Below are 22522 nucleotides of genomic sequence, written 5' to 3' on the forward strand. Positions count from 1 at the left end.
GAGTCTTTGGGCCCCAGTGACTCGGTACTTGCAGGCAATCAGGGCTGAGGTCAGCATGCCCGTAGCCCCACTGGCCCCGGGTGAATGGGAAGGAGGCAGTGCCCGGCTGTGTCCTGTCCCACTTGAGGTATGACTTTGTCTGCAGTTCCGGAGGGGGGCTGGCTCTGCCGTCACTTGGAGGTGCGGGGGGTGGTTGAAGGCGTGGATAGGTATCTGGGCAGCCGCTTGGAGCTCAAATACCATGGGGTTCCCAGCCCAGCTCTCCATGGCCAAGTTCCTTAATCTCAAGCCTCAGATCCCTCATGTGTAAAACCGGGACAGTAATACCCACCTCCTAAGTTATTATGAAAATTGATAAGGTTCTACATAAAACACCTAATTTGGTGCCTGCTGTCGCATAAGTGCTCCATGGACTATATAAATATTTATAATATGTACATGGGTATCTCAGTTTTGTGAAGTCACCTGGCAGCAGGACCTAGGTTCCTGATACAGAAACTGGGAGACAAGTCCATCCCCAGCACCTTCACTCATGGCTCACGGGGGCTGGTGAAAGCCCCTCCAAACCTGGCTCATGTCTGCAGGGTTGAGCAGGGCTGAGCCTCTGATCTGGGGGTCAGGGACTCAGTGACATCATCTGGGAGAGGCTGAGAGACAAGGCTGACGATCTACATTCGAGCCACAGTAAACCAAAAAGTCCTTTCTCCTGCCTGTTTGTGCATGTGCTTTCGGCTTCTTGAATCCTTCCTGACCCACAAAAATCCAGATCTGGCCAAAAAATGAACTTGGAGCGAGTGATTTCCCAGGGCATTTAGCATAGGCTTCCTTTAAATAGGAATTCTGCTTATCCATTGGAAATAGATTTTGACCTAGCACGATGGGATTTACGTTTGGGGTGCTATCCTTCCATATATTTTTCTGTGCATATACCGACTTCTAAATAGATACAGGCACTTATGCATATTTATATGGCAGAGTATCACATTCTGCATACTGTTTATAACGTGCTCTTTAAATTTAATTTATTGTGAGTGTTGCTCCATTTCAGTACAAATACAGCTTTGCTGGGATTGTTTCCACTTTTTTTGGTTTCCGTCGTCAGCATTTTTACTGCTACATAGCTTTCCCTGAAATGCGATCAAATGGTTCCTTGTGGAGGATTCGATCTCTGGCCTCGGGAGCACATCCTGTGGTGGGAGGGGCACGCTTGCTCCTCCCACTGCTTCCCGCAGGTGCTGCCCACATTTGGGTGGGGCCCTGTGTCCCCTCACTCCCCGGGGGTGGGGCAGCTGCTCCGTGAGCATCACAGCGCGTGGGTCCTCACAAGGGTGTGTCACCTACAGATTACCCTGAGTCACCCTCAGATGATCGGAACTCCCCAGGAAGTCCTTTTCTAGATGAGTGTTGCCAGTTCATAAACCCCTCCGTTTGGTGGGACACCGAGTCACTGAGGACAAGGGGTCATGCCTTGTCCCTTCCTTCATCCATGCCTTCATGTCCATGCCTTCATCCCCTTCCTTCCTAGAACAGAGCCTTGTGTCAGGTATCAGATGTTTGCTGAAGCACCAGATATTTTCAAATGAATCATCTTCAGTATTCATGTCTACTGCCCAGCGTACACGTCCCGGCCTCCTTGCATGAACCATTTGAGCGCATTTCCATCTCTCTCTGCTTGACTGAGCATCACGCGCGAGGCTTTCTGAGTGACAACTGATGGTGCCGTGAAGCCCTCGGGAGGTGTTGAGGGCCATGTGGCTGTGTCCCGCTCGCTAAATGCTCTCCGACCTCTGGTCCTGTGAGGCGTTGGGGTCTGCGTGCCCAATGGTGGCATTCCTGCCTGCTGTGGGCCCTGCGCCCCCTCCCTTCTAACCAGCAGCAGCTTGGGAAGCCCCACAGACCGTGGGTTCTCCCTGAAATGGGTTGGGGGGCTCACACTGAGGAGGTAGAGTCCTGGCTTGGGAATAAAATGCTTGAGATCTGGAGCAAGTGGCCTCCCAGACCTTTTGTACTTCTGCTCCTTGGCCGTGGTGTGGGAAGGTGAAGGTGTTGGATTGCAGTGCAGGGGTTTGAGGAGTAGAGGGGTGACCCAAGTGGCCTGGATGATGATGATGTCCAAGAGGGCACCCGATGGGACCATGGAATGAGTCTGCACACACAGGTGGCCTGCAGGATGTACCCCTGGGCACGCAGGAGCGGTCACAGGGAGGGCAGGGAACATATCCCTCCTCTCCCCCATGCCCCCACATCCTTTACAAAGGACCCTCAGTGTCATTTCCTCTGGGACTGGGCCAGCCTGGCTGAATTCCTGCCCCATGCCCTGAAAGAGAGGCCCACCCAGCCAGCCATCCTGCCACTGCAGACACTCAGTCCCCTGTCGGGACTATCCTGCTGTCCTGCTGGTGAGCACCACATGGTGTGGGTGGGAGCGCACCCTGGCCTGTGCTGCAGACTGTTTCCTGTCTCTGGGTGTCTCGGCTCCCCAGCAGTTCGGCATGTTGTATGAAGGGCTATGTCTTGCTTTCTCAATGATAATACTAAAAGTATCTCCTGTTTATTTGTTCATGCATTCCGCAAGTATTCATTGTGCTGGTCACCGGAAACAGGAAAGTGAACAGAAATAGACATGGCCTCTGACAGCCTAGTAGAGGCAATGATAGTCACCATACCTGAGGGTAAAAATCTTGACCTGACAGTGGAGGAAAACAGGAAAGAGAAAGTTACAGAAGCTCCACTGAAGTACGAAGTCAGGGAAGGCTTCCTTGAAGAAGTGGTGCTTTTTGCTGAGGTCTGAAGGAGCATAGGTTAACAATGAGAGAGCGTGACCAAGTATATCCCAGACAGAGGGAGCAGCATATGCAAAGGTCCTGTGGTGGAAGAAGCAAGTGAAGACCAGAGCCTGAAGGCAAGCCCACATGGCTAGGTCTCAGAGCGTGGAGAGCAAGGTGGTAAAGCCGGGGAGAAGGGTGTGAACTAAGGCAGACGAGGAGGGTCCAACCCGGGCATGCATGGCACACCATGTAAGAGCAGGTGGCCTCCATCCAGAGAACAACAGGAAGTCTCTGGAGGTTTTTAAGCTGGCAGGGACAGGAGAAATGACATGATTAGATTTGCATCTTGAAAAGATCACTCCTGCTGCTATGCCGGAAGCAACTGGAGGCTGGCCAAAGTGGGGGTGAGGAGATGTGCTGGGAGGCCACAGTATAGGCAGGGGCACTGGTGATGGCTGCAGTGTGGACTGGGGCTGGGCGGGGGGGCGGCCCACTATGAAGGGGAAGTGACTGTGCCAAGGGAGATGTAGTTCTCAGCGATGGATTATTTGGTGGGAATGAGGGAGGGTGAGGACCAAGGACATTTCTAGGTTTGGGCCTGTGTGACTGATGGGCGCTGGCACCCTTCACTGAGACAGGTGTGCGGGGAAGAACCGTGGTTGTTGCTGCTCTTTACCACATAGTACGCTAAGCACTTTCATGAATCATCTCCTCGAGCCTCCCAACAGTGGGAGTCTGCCAGTTACCACCGTTTTACGGGCAAAGAAGTGCGGCTCAGAAACAAGTCCAAGTTTGCATCTATATGGCAGATTGTACTTTCCTGTCCCAAAGCCTGTGTCCTGCGGCATGAGCCACCCCCTCTGAGCTGCAATACATATTTGCAGAAGGGACGTGGAGGGAAAGAAGAGAGAGCACGTGCAGGCTGAAGGCCTGGAGCTTTGTTGGTTCTACTCCGAGGCTGACCCAGGAGCTAGACTTGTACTGTTTAACGCCCACATGGTTGCAGCTGTAGGAAGTGACAGAGAGCCACGGCCCGCAAGCTGGAGCTCGCTCCCCCTGGGCAGTTCCACTCTGTGGAAACCCATCTCAGGCAGGAAGTAAGGGACCACCCCAGGCCCCTCCCCCCGACACTGCCCCTGACATAATGGTGCAGTGTTTCCTTTGCACCGAGTCGATATCATGGCTGCCTTGTCCTTTCTGTCCTGGGCTTTTTAAAATGCCACCTGCCTAATTTTCTTTATTGGAACCTTGGAGCAAAGACCAAACCGATAAGGAGAAAAGGCTCATTATTCTCTTATTGATCCAAGATTTAATAAAGCAGCCATTGTGTATTATTTGAACAGGAGCATGTTATCTTTTTGCTGGCCCGAATTCCCCAGCCAGGGATGCTGCAGACCCATGAAGATGGCAGAGGTGGCGAGAACTGGGGTTCTCCGCCAGCGATGGCTGTTACTTGAAAGCAGGCTTGTGCGTGGGCTGGGGCAGGTGTGTCCTGTTGTGCGACCCCAATCCCCCACAGCACCCCACAGGACAGGAGGCAGAGGGCACACTGGGGACATGCAACCCATCCCTCTTCCTGGGAATTGACTAACAGCCTTTGACGCAGCTTTTGGAGGGCGGCTGGTCCACGCCACTCCTGTCTCCAGGCTGGGCGGTCTGCGTCCCACGGTCTCTGGGGAGAAGACAACACGGCCGTTCTGCGTTCTCTCCGAGTTTCTTGCAGTAACCCCAGCAGCGCAGATGTTCATTCCACCAGATATTTATCGAGGGAATGTGTGTGCCCACCCTCCCAGCCTCGCTTCCAAGTGTTCGCTCCTGGAACCCGTGTCCTGCAGCTGGGGAGCAGTGTGGCTGCTCACCCATCCCCAGCAGAGCCTTGACCCAGGGTCATCCTGCATTGCCTTCTCTGCCTAGTCAAGAGGTATCAGCCACACTCCTGGGGACATGAATCAGCTCCCTGGAGAGCCATGGGCACCTGCTGGGCATCTGAGCTGGGGAGGGAGTTATCCAGCTTTCCTGGTGTGTGGAAGAAGGGAGCCTCCTAAATCCTGACTGTCCCCCATTTGCTGGGGGGCCTTGGGCAGTCGTAAACACTTCTGAACCTGTTTTCTCATCCTCATAATGGAGAGCATGACACTCCCCTTGTTCATACTTTGTCCCCAGGGCCCTAGTGCGTGGCGCCTGCCATTGTCAGTAAATGGTAGTAACTGGCCCTCTCTCCTCTCGTTATTCCTCACACGTTCATCTCACTGGGAGGGGCAGGGTGAGTTTAGAGGGCGAGCTGTCTTCCTACCTGCTAAGCAGTAGGAAAATCTCGCCACGCTGGGAGGGCCTCACTTACTCTCACACATGTGCCATTCATTTGGGATGGTGGGAAACAGCAAGGAAAACAGCCAACTTGGGGCGCCTAGGTGGCTTAGTGGGTTAAAGCCTCTGCCTTCGGCTCAGGTCATGATCTCAGGGTCCTGGGATCGAGCCCTGCATTGGGCTCTCTGCTCAAGCAGGGAGCCTGCTTCCTCCTCTCTCCCTCTGCCTGCCTCTCTGCCTACTTGTGATCTCTGTCTGTCAAATAAATAAATAAAAATATTTTTTAAAAAAAAGGAAACAGCCAACTGGCTTCAGGGTTTCCTTCCTCTCTCTTCACCCCCAACAAGAAAGGCCCGTGTTGTGCTTTTCCGAGGCCCATCTTGTGGGCTTATGGGGGCCCCTGTCCTTGGGGTAGAACGGTTGCTGGGAAGGGTAAGGAGAGTCCCCAGACCAGGTCAGGAGAGGCAGCTCGGGCCTTCTGGGAGACAGGCCACTGGCCCCCAGTGATGCTCAGCCCCAGCCTGTCACACAGCCCAAACCCAGGCCTGGTATGAAAGTGGCCGGGCCTCCATCCCCCTCCGAGGGACCACAGTTGCTCAGAGGGAAAACAGCAGAGTAGTGAGCACCCCAGACAGCACTCACTGACCCCTTCCCAGATGGACTGCACCTCCAGAGACCCCCAGCTCAGGGCCTTTGCAGGAGCTGCCCAGGGGCCCCGACTGTGACTGGGATGGACTTTCTTCCGGCCCAGACAGACGAAAGCTTGAAGCAGTTTGCATTTTATTTGGAGAAATGGATGTGGCATTTCTCATACCTGAGTGTTGAATGGTAGCAAATGTCTTACCACCCCCCCACCCCCTCCATGTATCCAAGCTTTCCTTCTGCCGAGAGCTGGCTCCCACCTCCCGCGGTGCTGGGCTCATCCACCTGATCAGGCAGTGACGACATGCTCTGGGAAGCCAAGTCGGTGACATTTCCCTCTCTGAGGAGAGTGTGCTCCTTGCTCAGTTGGCAGCCTGCAGAAAAGGCCAAGCTACAGATCTCACCTTCCCAGGGTGGCGGGAGGCAGGAGAGAGCCCCCAGCCTGGCAGGGACAGGGTGGCTTCCATGGGGGTAGGAAGATGGATTAGCAGGTGGGGCAGCTCTCTGAGGAGGACATGCGGCGGCCGCTGAGTCATACTGTGCCTGGGTTAGCTGGAAACAGGGCCCAGCCCCACAAAATCCCCCCTCCCTCCCTGCGAATTTCATCTGGCCTTGCCCAACCCCGCTTGCTGCTTGCTCCTGTGTGTTTCAGAGAAGCGAGACGTGGATGCACAAGTCATGAACTTCAGCAACACTGTAAAAGGAAAAACAGTAAGGAAACTAGGTTCGGGCTACTTAGGCATCTGGAGAAAATTATATAATGGTTCTAGAGTCGGACCTGAGGCTATCACTCACCTGCTGCGTGAACTTGGGCAAATTTTCCAAGTACTCTGACCCCCGGGTTGCTTGCCTGTGAAACGGGCCTCCTACTTACATAGCAGGGCTCCTGGAATCATCCCGTGGGCAGTGTGGCATAAACCTGCCACCGGTGTTTCTCCCCAGATCATCCTCTCACCTCGTCAGGCACGCATGTGAGGTCTTTGTGCAGTTGTATACAAATGTGTGTGTTCGTTATTGAACAATATCATTTGCTGCTCTTGTTACCAGGTAGCGACATAATCTGCTAAGTCAAGGCCACATCGTATTCCGTTCTGCTGGCCTGGATCTTCCCCTGGTATCAGGGGTTTGGGTTGCTTCCAGCTCTTTACTGTGGAAAATGATAAGCCATGAATATCAGCCAGCTTCCTTTTTTATGGGACCCTAACAGAATGCAGTGGGGGCATGGTGGGGAATTTATGTCGTGGCGATCCACGGATGGGTACCCCTGTCGTGCGCTAAAGCCGGCTATGGGTTTTAGGTGATCTGTGCCCTTTGAGTTATGTACCCTGCTGGTCTGAGTCTCACACCATCCCTTTGGAAGATGCCAATGGGTTCCTTGGTCAGTTACTCAGCCCCTCAACCGAGGAGGAAGTAGCTGAAGTGCTTACATTCCTGTGTCCTCTCTCTTGTAGAAAGTCTGCACCAAATGTGGGATTGAGGCCTCCCCTGGCCAGAAGCGGCCTCTTTGGCTGTGTAAGATCTGCAGCGAGCAGAGAGAGGTAGGATGCTCAGCGCAACAGGTGGGGGAGGGCTGGGGTGGGTCGGAGCACACTTGCAGTTGGGGAAATCCATGGTTGGTCTCTGGGAGGGCCTTCTCTAGAGGCCAGGTGGGACCACTGAGGATGGCCAGGAAGAAGGGTGGGGAGGGTTAGTCTGCTTGCCTGTTCCGCGTGCAGAGGGGGCAGGGGGCCCTGGTTCTGCTGTGCCTGGGCCCCGTGGTTTCGGTGGGAAGTCCCTCACACCGAGTACAGGTACGTATAGCATTTTGGGCGAGGCTCTTATTACAGTAACAGCAATGGCTATCCTAGGCTGTTAACTATGCACCCAGCACTGCATCAAGTTCTTTATATAGATAGATTCTTTCCATTCTGACACCACCCCACGGGCGGTTGCTATGATTATCCCCTTTTACTGGTGGAGCAATGGAGACACAAGTAACTTACAGGCACACTAGCTGGTGGGAGAACTGGAAACCCAACACAGCCGTGGTCTGCCGTGATGATACCACCCCAGAGTCCCTTCTGGTACGAAGTTTCCATATTTCTAGTTCTGACCCCATTTGAGGAGAAGAAATCAAGGCTCAGTGAGTTCTCTGAGGCAATCACAGATGGGGGGCTCGAACTGTGTCTCCTAACCCCAAACCCAGGGCTCCCTCCACTGTACCAGGGTCGGGACTGAAACAGAGGATGTCAGCACGAAGCTTCTCTCCGTGGAGGGTCACGGGGCAGGGATCTGCTAACAGAATGAGCTGGGCACAATGCAGCATACTCCTGGTTTTCCAGGTGTGGGTTTATTTTTTTACTTACCTTGCTTGGCAACTGATACGAGCTTTTAATTGGAGGATCCATAAAAGGTCTTCAGTTGTGGGAAATTTTCAGCTGTGCTGTCCTTGAATATTGCTCTCCTGCTAACGCGTGTCTCCTCTCCTGGAAATCCCCTTGGATCCATTGCCGAACCTCAATCCATCCTCCAGGGGCTCCGAACTTCTCTTTCTTGTTTCTTCCTTTGTCTTTCTGGATACTTTCTGGGGAGAGTCGTTAGTACTGGGTAGTCTTTAGTTCATTAAACCTTGGGACTGTCTCCCAACTGTTGGTTTTGTCCTTTGTCTTTCTTAGCGTCAGCTTTCCCCAGGTGTCTTGGAATTTGGGTCTGTATGCTCAGCTTGAGTGGGAGTCAGTCTGTCTCCCTGCCCCACCACCTCCAGCCAGATCTCCTGCCGAGGGGTCTTGCATTTCCTCCACCCAGGGCCTGGGTCCCCCCTCACCCCCCCCCACCCCCAAGTGCAAAGCCATGTGTCTTGGGTTAGTGATTGTCCACAGTGGCAATGGGGATTATGCCCAGAGTTGATCATCACTGACTTGGGCAGTGCGGACGTCTGTGCCCTTTTCAGTCTCCTTCCCCCGGTGGGAAATCCCTTCACCAGCTCCCATTTTCAGTGGCTCTGGTTCTGGTGCTCCACCTCCCAGGTGGCACTTTTAGTCCCCATGGCCTGGAAGGCTAAGCTCTCAGCTGCCTTCCTCCACCTGCTTCTGGACTCAGAGCTCAGTAGGCTGTGCCTTCAGCTTGGAGTCTCCAATCCATTGAGATAGATATAGAGAATATATCTTATTTTTAAACACAGATAACTTTTCTTGTTGTTTTTAGAATATTCTCATCAGTCCCTGCTGTGTTTTTGGAACAAGGAAGGTCCTCAGAGTATGAACTATCATTCTGTCTTGCCTGGAGGTCCCTGATTTCTCATCCATTGCAGGGTGAAAGCACCAGAGGTGCTGTGGGAATCGAACAAGGTCATTAAAGTGTACAAAAGGCACATAAATGTCTGTCTTGAACAGGAATTTCATAATATCAGAGGCCTCCCTCTCACCCAGCCAGAAATCCCCACTTTGAACCTGAGGTCTTTCTGGGCTTCAGGGTTCCCTTTTAAGAGGCAGGGATATCCACTGCCACAAGAGAGGAAATTCCTTCAAAGAGTATCTTGTGGCAGACACTTAGCAGGATGAAATGACAGTCACCCCCAAGCTGTGGGAGGACAGAGAGGAAGGAGCTGCCAGGGAAAAGGAGGTGGAGGATGAACTCAGCAAATGTAATGATTTAGTGGAGCAGTCCGGAGGCAGCTGCCCCTGGCCAGCACCCCCGCAGGTCACCCTTACGCTACCACCCCCTCAACCGTCCTGAGCTGCCTCGTGCAGGGCCCACCACCGGCCCCTCCTAATCTCCAGAGCCCAGAAAAGTCCAAAATAGCTTAGGATGAATTTTCTTATCTCTTCTAAGGCAAAGAATATGAGGCTGTGCAGTGTGCTATCAGTTTGTCCTTGAACTTCTAGAGGCCGATACAACTTAGCAAGATCAGGAGTGCTCCTCCGTTCCCTCTCTCTGGCACCTGGCATACAGCAGCCAGTTAGGAGGTGTGGCTGGGCTGCAACAGATGGTACGCAGGTCTCGGAGGCTGCGTGCCCGTGGAGGCTGTATCTAGGGGCTGCTTTGGGGGTGGGAGAGTGACAGGGTAATTGGTTTCCTCATGCCTTTTTGTCTTAGAAAAAATTATCTAATCACAACAAAGAGATAGTTAAATAGAAAGCATTTAAAATGTCATTTTAAGTGCCACTTAGAGCTGGTTCTGAGCCTGTGATTAAAAACGTGGAGTTCTGTCCTGCGGCAGAAGCCACATCCTGATGGGAGAACCTGAATTTTCTGGTGGAGACTCATATTTTTGTGTCCAGATGCTCAGATCTGCCTCTCCTTTTGACATGTCCCTCCTTGTCCTCTCTGGCTGTAATTGTCTGGATTTTTTTCCTGGGTGCTGGTTAAAGGTCCCGGGTGCTTTCAGGTTGGTGTTGCTGCCTGCTCTGTGTACTTCAGCCCCACCAATGTGAACTTCAGCCCCAGTTTAATGCGTTTATCCATTTGAGCATCCAACATGTATTTACCAAGCATCTTCTATGTGCTAGGCAAAGTAGCTCCTCTCCTCTCCTCTCCTCTGTGGGAGAGGGAGACCACCGACATCATAAATCCTGCTATGTCACAGATGGTGATAAGGTGCTCAGGGTAAAGGGGGGAGGGTGCTGGGAATGTGGCAGGTAGCTGCTGTGTTTTATGTGTCGGTCAGGGAAGGGCTCATGGATGAGATGGCATTTGAGCACACTATGTTGTTCTGTGATTGGAAAGTATTCCAAGTGGAGGGTATAGTGAGTGCAAAGGCCCTGAGGCAGGCAGTCCTTGGTAGGCTTGAGGAACAGCAAGGAAGCCAGCGTGACTGGAAGATGTGGTCAGAGATGTGGCAGGGAGTCAGAGCACGTTGGTCCTTGTAGACCGGTGTAAAGACTTTGGCTTTTGCTCTGAGTGGAAGGGGGAGCACTTGGAGGGTCTTTAACAGAGCAGAGACATGACCTGAATCCCCTACCTCTTTTTTTTTTTTGAGATTTTATTTATTTATTTGACAGAGATCACAAGTAGGCAGAGAGGCAGGCAGAGAGAGAGGAAGCAGGCTCCCCGTCGAGCAGAGAGCCCGATGCGGGGCTTGATCCCAGGACCCTGAGATCATGACCTGAGCTGAAGGCAGAGGCTTTAACACACTGAGCCACCCAGGTACCCCTCCCCTACCTCTTTTTTTTTTTTTTTTTTTAAGATTTTATTTATTTGACAGAGATCACAAGTGGGCAGAGAGGCAAGCAGAGAGAGAGAGAGGAGGAAGCAGGCTCACCACGGAGCAGAGAGCCCGATGTGGGACTCAATCCCAGGATCCCAAGATCATGACCAGAGCGGAAGGCAGAGGCTTAACCCACTGAGCCAGCCAGGTGCCCCTCCCCTACCTCTTTTTAAAGGATAATCTGGCTATTGTTTTGAGAATAAATGGTGTATTATAATGTCAAAGTCAGTATGATGGTATTTCAGCTCTCTTAGTTAATATTATCCTAGATATTTAAGTTCTTAGCTGTTGTTACTCCTTGAAGTTTTCATTTATTATTATTTTTTTTTTTTTTTAGATTTTTAAAAATTTATTCATTTGAAAGAGAGTGTGTGAGCGAGAGCACAAGCAATGGGGAGGGGCAGAAGGAGAGGGAGAAGTAGGCTCCCCACTGAGCAGGAAGCCCGATGGGGGGCTCAATCCCAGGACCCTGAGATCATGACCTGAGCAGAAGGCAGATGCTTAACTGACGGAGCCACCCAGGTGCCCCTGTTGTTTTTATTTATTTATTTGACAGACAGAGATCACAGGTAGGCAGAGAGAGAGAGAGAGAGGAGGAAGCAGGCTTCCCACTGAGCAGAGAGAGCCCGATGCGGGGCTCGATCCCTGGACCCCGAGATCATGACCTGAGCCGAAGGCAGAGGCCCAACCACTAAGCCACCCAAGCGCCCCTGTTTTTTTTATTTTTAAGTAATCTGTATGCCCAACATGGGGCTCGAACCCAACAACCTCAAGATCAAGAGTCACATGCTCCACCAACTGAAACAGCCAGGCGCCCTGAAGTTTTCATTTTTTTTAACATTACATACTTTACTCTTTTCTGATTATGAAGTTAATGTGGATTATTGACATTTCCAGTGTATCAAAAAGCATAAAGAAATTCACTCCCCCTCCCCCAGAATGGAAAATCTTAGGATCCAGAGACAATCACTGCTAACCAACATCTTGGCATGTTTACTTCCTGTCTTTTTTCTACCTTATTTCTTTATATTGTTGAACCTATGTTTTAAAATTAACATTGTATCGTAAGTAGTTTTCAGCACAGTCATTAACTCTTTGAAAACATTCTGCATGTGGCTACGTTTGCTTATTTAGGATATCTAAGTTATTTCCTTTTTTTTCCCCTTATTAACAACCATGGTATATATCTGTACATAACTTCTTGCCTGCATTTAAAATTATATCCTCAGAATGGATTCTTGGAAGAGAAAAATAAATAGCAGCATTTATATTCCCTCTTTTCTTATAGACCTTTAAGTTACTACTTTTGATTTATTCCATAATTAGCTGGCATATAATTTTGTGTAATCATAAATAAGGGCACATGCATGGTATGTCTTTTTCTATCTAGTAATAACCCTTGCTTTTATTTCTTAATTTTTTGAAAGGATTTATTTATTTACTTATTTGAGAGATGGAGAGTAGGGATGGGGTGGAAGGAGAGGGAGACAGAGAATTCCAAGCAGACTCACCACTGAGCACAGAGCCCAACGTGGGGCTCCATCTCACAACCCTGAGATCATGACCTGAGCCAAATCAAGAGTAGGCTGCTTAACTGGCTAAGCCATGCAGGTGCCTCAGTAGCTCTTGCCTTTATACAAAAAAGACACTTGACTGATGGTAGAATTGATACTCTTTCTCACTCTGAATTCTGTGGATTTTGTCCCTGTTGTCCGCCAACCACATGTGAAAAGAATCACCATGAAGGAGAGTCAGCAAATGCAACAAGTAGGACTGGTATCCAGAGAACGGGAGAAAATAGAGAAACTAGAGATATACATTTTTTAAATTAGTGAAGTAAAAGAGATAAGAGAAGGAAGAGAAACCACATCGAACAAACAGGACCTTTGAGAAAGGAATCACCAAATTTGAAAAATGAACCAAGTGAAATTCCCTTCCAAGAATTTCAAATGGTTCATTTGAAAAAAATGAACCATTTTCATTTCTAAAAAATGAAAAATGTGGGGTGCTTGGGTGGCTTAGTTGGTTAAGCAACTGCTTTCAGCTCAGGTCCTGGTCCTGGAGTTCCAGATCCAGTTCCGCATCGGGCTCCCTGCTCAGTAGGGAGTCTGTTTCTCCTTCCCTTCTTATTCTCTCTCTCTCTCTCATTTTCTCTCTCTCTCTCTCAAATAAAATCTTTAAAAAATAAATAAAAATGAAAAATTTTATTAATAAATTTAAAAACTCAGTTGAACTTAATTTGGTAGTTTTCTAGAGTAATAATTTAACTAATGTCATTCCTATTAACAGCCACATAGGCTTCCTTATCATTTGCTTTTTTTTTTATTTCTTTATTTATTTGACAGAGATCACAAGTAGGCAGAGAGGCAGGCAGGCAGAGAGAGGGAAGCAGGCTGCTCACTGAGCAGAGAGCCCAATGTGGGGCTCGATCCCAGGACCCTGAGATCATGACCTGAGCCAAAGGCAGAGGCTTAACCCACTGAGCCATCCAGGCAGCCCCATATCATTTGCTTCTTATCAGTTGTTTTTTATTTTTGATCCCTGGTTGTCACTCCCAACAGCCTGGAGTCCCAAGGCCCTATTTCTGCTCTACCAACTGCCATGAATATGATGTTTTTATGTTTTTGTGACCACAAATAATACAGTCTTTACCCAATTAGCCTTTTTTCAACTTGCTGCTACATAAGCATTGGATCTCCCCACTCCCCTCCCCCACTCCCATCTCCATTCCCTCCTTGAACAAGCACAATCTGTAGTCGCTTTTCGGATTTCCTTGTTGGCAAATTAATAAACTTGGACATGTGTTCGAGATTTAAAGAACCAGAAAGAGGGGGCACGGCTGGTGCCTGGAGGTTGCAGTTGATTCTTGGTCTCATCTCAGGTCATGATCTCAGGGTCTTGAGGTCAAATCCCGTGTCAGGCTCAGCACCAAGTTGGCTCGGTTCTCTCTCTTTCTCTCTGTCTCTCCCCTCCACTCTTCTCTTTCTCTAAAATAAATAAATAAATAAATGGAAGGGAAGGAGGGAGGCAAGGAAGGGAGGGACGGAGGGAGGGAAGGAGGGAAGGAAGGACGGACGGATGGACCCGAAGGGGACGTAAAGGGGCCCTCAGTAGACTGGTTAAATGGCACTTCAAGCACGGCTGCAGAACCCCAAAGAGGACCTCGGGAACCAGAGGATCGTTTCAAGCATGCAGCTGAGCCTCCAAGTAGATGAAGCCCGGGAAGGCAAAACTGAGAAAAAGAGAAGGCGGGATGACAGGATCCAGTGCACAACAGAAAGTAGTTTTCACGGCAAGCACAGACACGGGGGAGAAGTCTGAAGCCAGACTTTGCTTTTATTCCTCCCTAAATAACCTGGAGGTGTTACGTATATGTATATATTGAGAAATGAAAATTTTTGTCTGGATATGCCTGGGTCATTTTCATTGATTTTGGTCTAGAACAGACATACTTGGATCTTCGACTCTGGAAAGTGTTTCAGCTATGTTTGGCTTGTTGCTTCGTTCTCACCAGTTCTTGTTTCTTCTTGGGGACACTTTTAATTTGAAGGGCGCATTTCCATTCTCTGTCTTCTGTATCCACGGTCGCCTACCAGACCATTTTCAACTCCCCCGTCCTGACTTTGGAGGTCTGTGTTTGTCTTGGTGCACACGCACCCGTCCACCTTCCGACGCCATGAGGGCTGCAGACTCAGGGTTTACCTGAGACAGCACATGCACAGCTGGCAAACCCTTTCCTTTGCCGGGGATTTCACTCCCCTGAAGGCGCGCCGTGGCTCTCCTGTGACCCGGCCTTCTGGCCATTGGGTTTAGAGGGGATGGAGAAATCTGCAGGCCTAGTTTGTCCGTCCTGCCTGTCCCTGCTCTCCCACTGTTGAGCCTTAAAAAAGCACACCTTCCCAGATGCGGCTCACTATGCCTGTTCCTTCCCACACCTGGTTCTTTTCTGGGAGTCTCTCTCCCATCAATGAAGACAGGGTTGGGGGAGGGAGGCAGCTCCTCCATGGCACCAGAAACCCACAGACATGCTGGGAAGGCTGCCCAGGGGGCTTTGGACCCTTGCCCCCCACCATCCCTGCTAGGTGGACCAGTGATGTGCTTCCCATCTGGCCCACTCTGTCGTCTGCTGGGGGACCAGCTGTATGTAGGTTGACCGTCAGATTCCTCCTTAGCTGGTGTCCTTCTGCCCTTTCTTCACATGCTTTCCTGAATGTGTTAGTGGGCTTCTAAGCACATGACGTTGCAAGGCGGAAATCATTTCATTTCTTGTTTAGCCTTTAATCCCAATTCATTTAAAAAAAAAAAGTGACTCACTCAGAGTTCTACTGTAATCCATGGAAAAGTTAATTAGACTCTAAATTCCCCAGGATTCTAGAAACCATTCCTCTAGCCTCTTTTCAGAGGCTATAGCTTTGGAGTAAGGCTTTGAGAATGCAGGCGGTCTGCAAGGGGGCTGAGCTAGGAAGGGAAGAAGACCAATTTGTAAGCAATTGAAAGCTGATTAATACAATTAGAGCGTTTGCTTTGCCTTCGCAGTTTCACTCTGCATCCTGATTATAACTCAGTGGAGTCCGGGCCACACCAACACTTACTCCGTTTCCTACAGCAACGCTCTGCATATAAAAGGGGCTCAGGAAATGTTTCCCAATTGAAAGAGATGTTTGCAAAAATGCGGGTTCCCTGTTCAGATCACTTCAGAACCTTTTCCCAGCAGGGTGCTTTTGATTTCCCAGAGTCTAGTCACAGCCAGCCTTGGCTGGGGTCCCACATGGACGCCCATTGGCACTGAGTCTGTATTCTCACCTCCTGGCCCCTCTCTCCTGTTTGTTGATTGACTGAAAAGATGTTTTTGAAGTAGGAAAGTGGCTTCCCATGGTGCTCTTTAAATCATCTCTAAATTGGGGTGCCTGGGTGGCTCAGATGGTTAAGCATCTGCCTTCGGCTCATATCAGGATCCCAGGGTCCTGGGATCGAGCCCCTTATAGAGCCCCGCATTGGGCTCCTAGCTCAGTGGGGAGTCTGCGTCTCCCTCTCCCCTGCTTGTGCTATCTCTATGTCTCTCTCTAATAAATAAATAAAATCTTTTAAAAAAATCATCTCTAAATTGCCTAGCCTGACCAGTATAGCCCAGATAAGCACCTGGGAGAGGGTCCACCTTGGCATAGGCCTGTGGGAGGACAGGAGAAGCAGGGACTCCCCTCACTGCCAGCCAGTGCCAGTGGGAGGCAGCCGCGCCTGCCAAGCCCAGCACCCCCATGGCACCTGCCTCCCAGGCCGGCAGCCTGTGCTCCCTGCAAAACTGCCATCTGCTTCCCCACGCTGCTTCTCTCCCGGTCCTGCTGTTGCTTGCAGTTTGGATTTTTGCTGCAAACAGCTTTGCCAGAGGGCCCCCTCCAGAGGCCCATGGGTGTGCTCAGGAGTGGGTGGCTGGCACTCGAGGAGGCAGGCGGGTGGCTGCTTGAGGGCCCCACCATCTGTGTCTGGCTCTGGGCTGCTGTCACGGCGTCCCGGGGGACCCAGATGGTCATACTTCCTCGGTGTGTTGGTCACCTCCCACACTCCGTGGCTGTGCCAGGCAGACCGTCGGTGCAGGCTCCTGGCCTCCCACACACGTGGAAGTGGCAGGAGAAGTAGGATCCTGGGGTCAACTAGCCCCGCCTTCCTCCTGTGGGGGAAGGGCAGAGTCATCTCCTGCCCTCTTCCCCGCCCCTTATTTGAGGTGCCTGCCTGCACCTGTGTCTGTGCACTGCAGAGAGGACTTTCTCACTACTGTGCTCCTGGCCACTGGCCCCATTGTCCTGCCGGTGCACGCCAGAGGAATCCAGTCCAGCACTGAGTATGGACATTAACTGGGCTCCCACTGTGGTCCAGACAGTGAATATCTAGCTTCAGTCTCAGGAGCCCGGTGAGGTACTCATTATTGTCCTTGTGGTAAAGATTCTGGAACTGAGGCTTAGAGAAAGGAGGTCACTTGCCCAAAGACACCAGGTGGTAATTGATGGGACCAGGAGTTAGAGCAGTAGTGTCTGCCTCCAGAGCTTCTAACAACTCAACTTTCTGTTCTTTCGTTCGTTCATTCGTTCGTTCACTCATCATGGAGGACTCACTATGTGCCAGGTACTATTTTAGGCCCTTGGAAAATAGCAGTGAACAAAACAGCCAAATACCTGCACCTTGAGTTTACATCCTAGCAGGGGCTGGGAGAGAAGAGAGGGAACAGACAATGAACGTAACTGAACTAATCGATAAGCAATTATATAGGCTGTCAGATTCTGAATGGGGGAAAAAAAGGAACAGAGAGCCAAGGATCAGGAGTGGTGGGTGCAGGATGGGGAGGGCGTCACCACCTAATTAGGACAGCTGATATTGAAAAAGCAAGAAATTGGGGCGCCTGGGTGGCTCAGTTGGTTAAGTGTCTGCCTTCATCTCAGGTCATGATCCCAGGGCCCTGGAATCGAGCCCCAAATCAGGCTCCTTGTTCAGCGGGGAGCCTGCTTCTCCCTCTCCCTCTGCTGCTTCTCTCCTTGCTTGTGCCTTCTCTCACTCTGTCAAATGAATACATAAAATCCTAAAAAAACAAACAAACAAAACAAACAAAATAGTACGTGTTGGTGAGGATGTGGAGAGATTGGCCCCTCGCACACTGCTGGGCAGAATGTGGAACACTGAGCTTTTGTGGACAAGCGGCACCTCAGCAGATTAGTGACCTACCAGTTCTCCTTCTGGGCGTATCCCCTAAAGAACCGAAAGCAGGGATTCCAACAGACATCGTGCACTAATGTTCATTGCCACATTATTCACATCAGCCTGCAGGTGGAAACAGCCCAGGTGTCGGCTGTTGATGAACGGATGGACAAAATGTTGTGTGTATTGATTATTGCTCATAGTACCCGGTCCTAAAAAGGAATGGAATTCTGACACACGCTACAACATGGAAGAACCTGGAGGACATTATGCTAAGGGAAATAAGAGAGACACAGAAGGACCAATATTGTAGGACCCCATGTATGTGGGCTCCCTAGAGTAGTCACACTCATAAAAGGTGGAATTGTGGTTGCCAGGGGCTGGGGGTTGGGGGAAGGAGGAAGTACTCTTTCATGGGCCAGAGTTTCAGATGAAAATGATAAAGGTCTGGAGACGAACGGGATTGGTAGTAACACAGTCACGTGAGTGTACTTAATGGCCCTGGACTGTGTAGCTAAAAATGGGCAGAATGGCAAGATTTATATAATATATATTTTAACCACAGTTTTAAAAAAGGGGGAGAGGGGTGCCTGGGTGGCTCCGTTGGTTAAGTATCTGCCTTCAGCTCAGATCATGATCTCAGGACTCTGGGATTAAGCCCTACATTGGGCTCCCTGCTCAGCGGGGAGTCTGTTTCTCCCTCTGCTGCTCCCCCTGCTTGTGCTTTCTGGCTCGGTCTCTCTCAAATAAATAACTAAATAAAATCTTAAAAAAATAAAAATGTACAAAGGGGGAAGGGTGGAGACCGACCAGGGTGGACCTCTTTGAGAAGGTAAGATGTGAGCAAAGACCTAAAGAAGGTAGAGCAGGGAGGCCAGGGGCTCTGGGGGAGGAACTGTCCAGGTTGGGGACATGCTGTGCTGACATGTTCACAGAGCAGCATGGAGCTGGTGAGATAACCCCCCTTCCGAATTCAAGGTCCTGAGTTCCACTCGGGGTGGGTGGGGAGGAAGGGGGCTTGACGGCAGGTGGGTGGGGGGGCTTTGACCATAGGGAGTAGGGAGATGGGTTGACATGGCCGGCTATGAAGCCTTACCAGGAGCATGGCCCACAGCTCCTAACGCTTGGCTCTGTCACACCGTGGGCGCCCCCCACTTATTCAGCCACCGCATGGTGCTCAGTGGTCTGTGGGCTTGGGAACTTTGTGATCTGTGTGACCAACCTCATATATAGCATAACATGGTACAGTCCAGCTTCACTGTCCCTGTGGGTATGTGGGTATCATGACACCACAACCCAGCTCTGCCCATATGCCCCTGTTATTAGACCTCTATCACCTGGTTTTCTTTGCTATGATATCGTCTTGTATGTGTCCCTGGGAGGTGGGCGAAAAGCTAGGGAGAAAGAATATAATTTCATTGTTTTCCTGCATTAATTTGAATAAAAATTTGGATCATCAGATTTTCCTGCCCGTTTTTCAGATGCCAAATGACATTGGCTGGCACGATTGTGCCCCTCCCCCAGCCAGCTGTCTTGCAGATGGAGACTAGGGAGTAGAGTGTGACTCCATCCTTCAGGAAGTATTAAGCTCCTAGGTGGTGCCCAGCCCTGGAAAAACACATCCATTCCCTCTTCTAACGAAATAACTCAAGTCACATGATCTGCCACAGTGCCAGAAAATCCCTCTGTCAAAAAACAAAGCAGAAAAGAATTGGCCTTTGTTGGGATCCTCCTCTGGGCCAGGCATGGGGGTCTGTATCCCCACTTTCCAGCCAAATGGAAGCTCTGGGACCTCAAGTGACAAGTCCAAGGTGACACAAGGACACAAAGAGCTAGGATTTGAATCTGGCCGTCTCACAGGCTCTTACAACTAGACCAGCTTCCCACTCCTGATTTTCTACCAGACCAGTGACCACTGCTCTCAAGAATAGGCCCTCAGCCCTCCTATTCCAGGACAGCTCCAGGGCTGGAGGGAGATAGGATGGATGAATAGAGGTGGTCCTCGGCCTCTCTCCCCTTCATTGCCAAAGTAGTCATCCCCTCTGCCCCCTGGGGGACTCCTGGATTCCTGCCCTGCTTCTTCTTGTTATGACTTTGTAGGTCATTACATCCCAGACCACGCTGATGCACCCAGAACTGAAGCCCAGCCTGGCCCTGACCGCTTTCTAATAACCATCTGCATCTACGAACCTGGCTTTGGGTCCCAGCACCTAGTTGTCCCCTTGACCCTTGAACTTTGCTGGCTCTCCCACCCTGCATCAACTTGAGGGTCGTGTCACAGCGTGGGCCAGTTCCTGATGCTCCCTTGTCTACAAACTAAATCAGAGTGGCCCTTTTGGTAGGAGTCCCGGCTGGTTCATCTCCACACTGCACCTGGTACCTTTTGCATATCATCTCCTATGCACGATATTCCATGTCACCTCCAACTCCTGGTTGTATGACCTAGAGACACTCTCACAGTGATCCCCAGGAGACATGACCAAGAATGCATGTAGCAGTATATTTTGTTACAGCAAAAAACTGCAGACAGCCCAAATGGCCTTTCACGGTGCAGTGGATAGATAAATCGTGGCTATGGAATAATATATAGCAGTGAAAAAAGAACAGCAGCTAAACTCATCAAAGGATGAATTAGAAACACAATAAGCAAAAGGAAAAAAGTCACCAAAGAATACACAGTGATCCAAGAATATGATGTTCAGAAACAAGTAATAGTAAATACTATTTTATTTAGAAAGGCACACATGTGGTTTTTCGTTTTTTGTTTTGTTGTTGTTTAATAGAAAAACAAGGGATTGCTTAACACAAGATTCTTTTTTTTTTTTTTAAGAGAGCCTGTCTCGAGATGTTGGAAAGTTCCCCCCCCCCTTTTTTTTTGACAGAGACAAGAGAGGGAACACAAGCAGGGGGGGCGTGGGAGAGGGAGAACTAGGCTTCCTGATGAGCAGGGAGCCTCATGCAGGCTCAATCCCAGGACCCCAGGATCATGACCTGAGCAGAAGGCAGATACTTAATGACTGAGCCACACAGGCGCCCCAATACAAGGTTCCTTCCTAATGGCTTCCTCTGGAAGACAGGGAGGACTTAGAGGGGCTTCTCAGATTCAGTAATACTTAATTTCTTCACCAGTTCACAGGTGTTTACTTGAGTATAGTTGTTTGAAATATACTGTGTTTTCATGCAGTTTTGTGTGGATGCTGGGTTTCATAGCACACCCCTTAAAGATAACAAGGGATTGCAAAAACGAGACCCCAAAAAGCTTGAGTCAGTGCTAAGAACAAAAACTTTAAAGATCTCTCAGAAGGCAGGAGGGGAGAAAGCTGCAAACAATAAGAGTGACCACCGTGTCTCTGGAAGACAGACAAGACCATGGAACCTCAGAATTCTCGGTTTTCCCCAAAAAGGAGCAAGAGCCATTGGAAATGAAGCAATAATCAGATCCGTAGCTGAGGAAAGCATTCCCGAGAGGCCCACCAGTCCTGCCGGGTAGCGATCAGCCCAGAAGCACTTTCACATTGGCCGTGGAATATGTTTCTGAGCCTGTGTTTAAACACAGTCATGTTTGTTGTTCTGGGAATTGAATCAAAATCACAGAGCTCCTCTGAAAAGACCTGGCTGGGTATAATTGGCCTGTCCAATTTTCTGGTCCAGCTCTATTCATTTCCCGCGTGCGGCCCACTCCATCTGGGGACAGAGGCGGGCTCCGTGGCCAAACACCACCACAACACGCTTGCCCTCTCAAATCTGGCTTAGAACAGGCAAGACAGTTAAATATTTGGGGTGCAGAAGGATTTCAGGCTGCCGGCAAATGAAGAGTAGGAGTGGGCCCGCAGGCTCTGTTGACAAAGCAAGTAACTAACAACAGTTGTGAAAGCGTCCTGAGCCTGCCTTGGATTTGGTGACCTCGCTAGACCAGTCCGAAAACGGGGACAAGATGGCCTCTGGGCCCGAGAGAGAAGGAAGATGGAGGAAGTATTTAACTATCATATTAATATTCATATTTAACTATCTTGCTGCACGTGGGGAATGAATAGAGCTGGAATCAGAACATTGGACAGGCCGATTATACCCTGTGGCGGGGGGGTGGTCCCTGTTCTCAGTGGCTTGCGGGGACCTTTCCACATCACAGGTGATGGGGAGACGCGGGGGGCCAGGACGGCACCCGGGGGACACGCAGCCCCAGAGCTGAGGCAGTGAGGAAGGGGTGAGGCCCCAGGTGGAGGCAGGCCCATCCCACACAGCCCTGCCACAGTCACAGAGAGCCATCTCCCTCCAAAGCTGGCAAACACTCCTCACCAGGAATTGTGCGGAAGCCTCCCAGGAGCGAGCCCCTTGCCATGGGTTAATGGAAGCCAAAGCATTTCCTTTGGTTCTGAAATAATCTAGCCAAGGTGTTTAAATTATCTGTCAAGAAAACAGATAGCACCCTCAGAAGAGTCTTTCTCACTGCATTTTTTTTCTGTTCCACTACGCTGCCAATTGCTTGCCTTCCAGACTGATCTGCTTGCTCAAAAACCACTTGAAATGAGAAGAAAATTCACAAGGGCTCCCTCACGCTCTCAGGCTGTGGTGGGGTTGGCAGAGAGGTCAGGTGTGAGCTCCATCTTGGCTGAGGCTTGATTTCCATCCTCATCTCCTGATGAGGCGCAGGCCTGGCCCCAGTGTGGGGAACCCGCCAGCCCCCAGCAGTACCCAGGAAGCAGGAGACTGTCCAGACGGGATGAGCTGGGGCCTAGAGGATGGGGAGATAGCCAGACTCCCCAACACACACACACACACACACACACACTGGAGGTTTTAAAGTACTATCCTTTATTTTTTATTTTATTTATTTATTTGACAGAGTGAGACAGTGAGAGAGGGAACACAAGCAGGGGAAGCGGGAGAGGGAGAAGTGGGCTTCCCTTGGAGCAGGGAGCCTATTGTGGGGCTCAAT

General features: G+C 50.3%; 1 protein-coding gene and 1 long non-coding RNA gene across 9 annotated transcripts in view; one reads left to right on the plus strand and one right to left on the minus strand.

Annotated features, from left to right (window-relative positions):
* The window catches only part of RPH3AL (rabphilin 3A like (without C2 domains)), a 147061-nt gene that overhangs the window by 83531 nt on the left and 41008 nt on the right, over nucleotides 1–22522 (plus strand). For 7 of the 8 annotated variants that reach the window (XM_047707016.1, XM_047707019.1, XM_047707017.1 and 4 more), the window contains one exon: nucleotides 7169–7255. The exons of the other annotated variant lie outside the window; for it this stretch is intronic. In XM_047707016.1, coding sequence (XP_047562972.1) covers nucleotides 7169–7255 — 87 coding nt within the window. The remainder of the gene's footprint in view (nucleotides 1–7168; nucleotides 7256–22522) is intronic. 8 annotated transcript variants of the gene reach the window in all.
* On the minus strand, nucleotides 5855–8544 carry LOC125087098 (uncharacterized). Its single transcript, XR_007123352.1, has 3 exons — nucleotides 8063–8544; nucleotides 6673–6864; nucleotides 5855–6091 (listed from the first exon to the last, which is right to left on the minus strand). It is a non-coding gene; the product is annotated as an uncharacterized LOC125087098 (long non-coding RNA).

This window comes from Lutra lutra, chromosome 16 (genome assembly GCF_902655055.1).
Source record: "Lutra lutra chromosome 16, mLutLut1.2, whole genome shotgun sequence".
Lineage (NCBI taxonomy): Eukaryota > Metazoa > Chordata > Mammalia > Carnivora > Mustelidae > Lutra > Lutra lutra.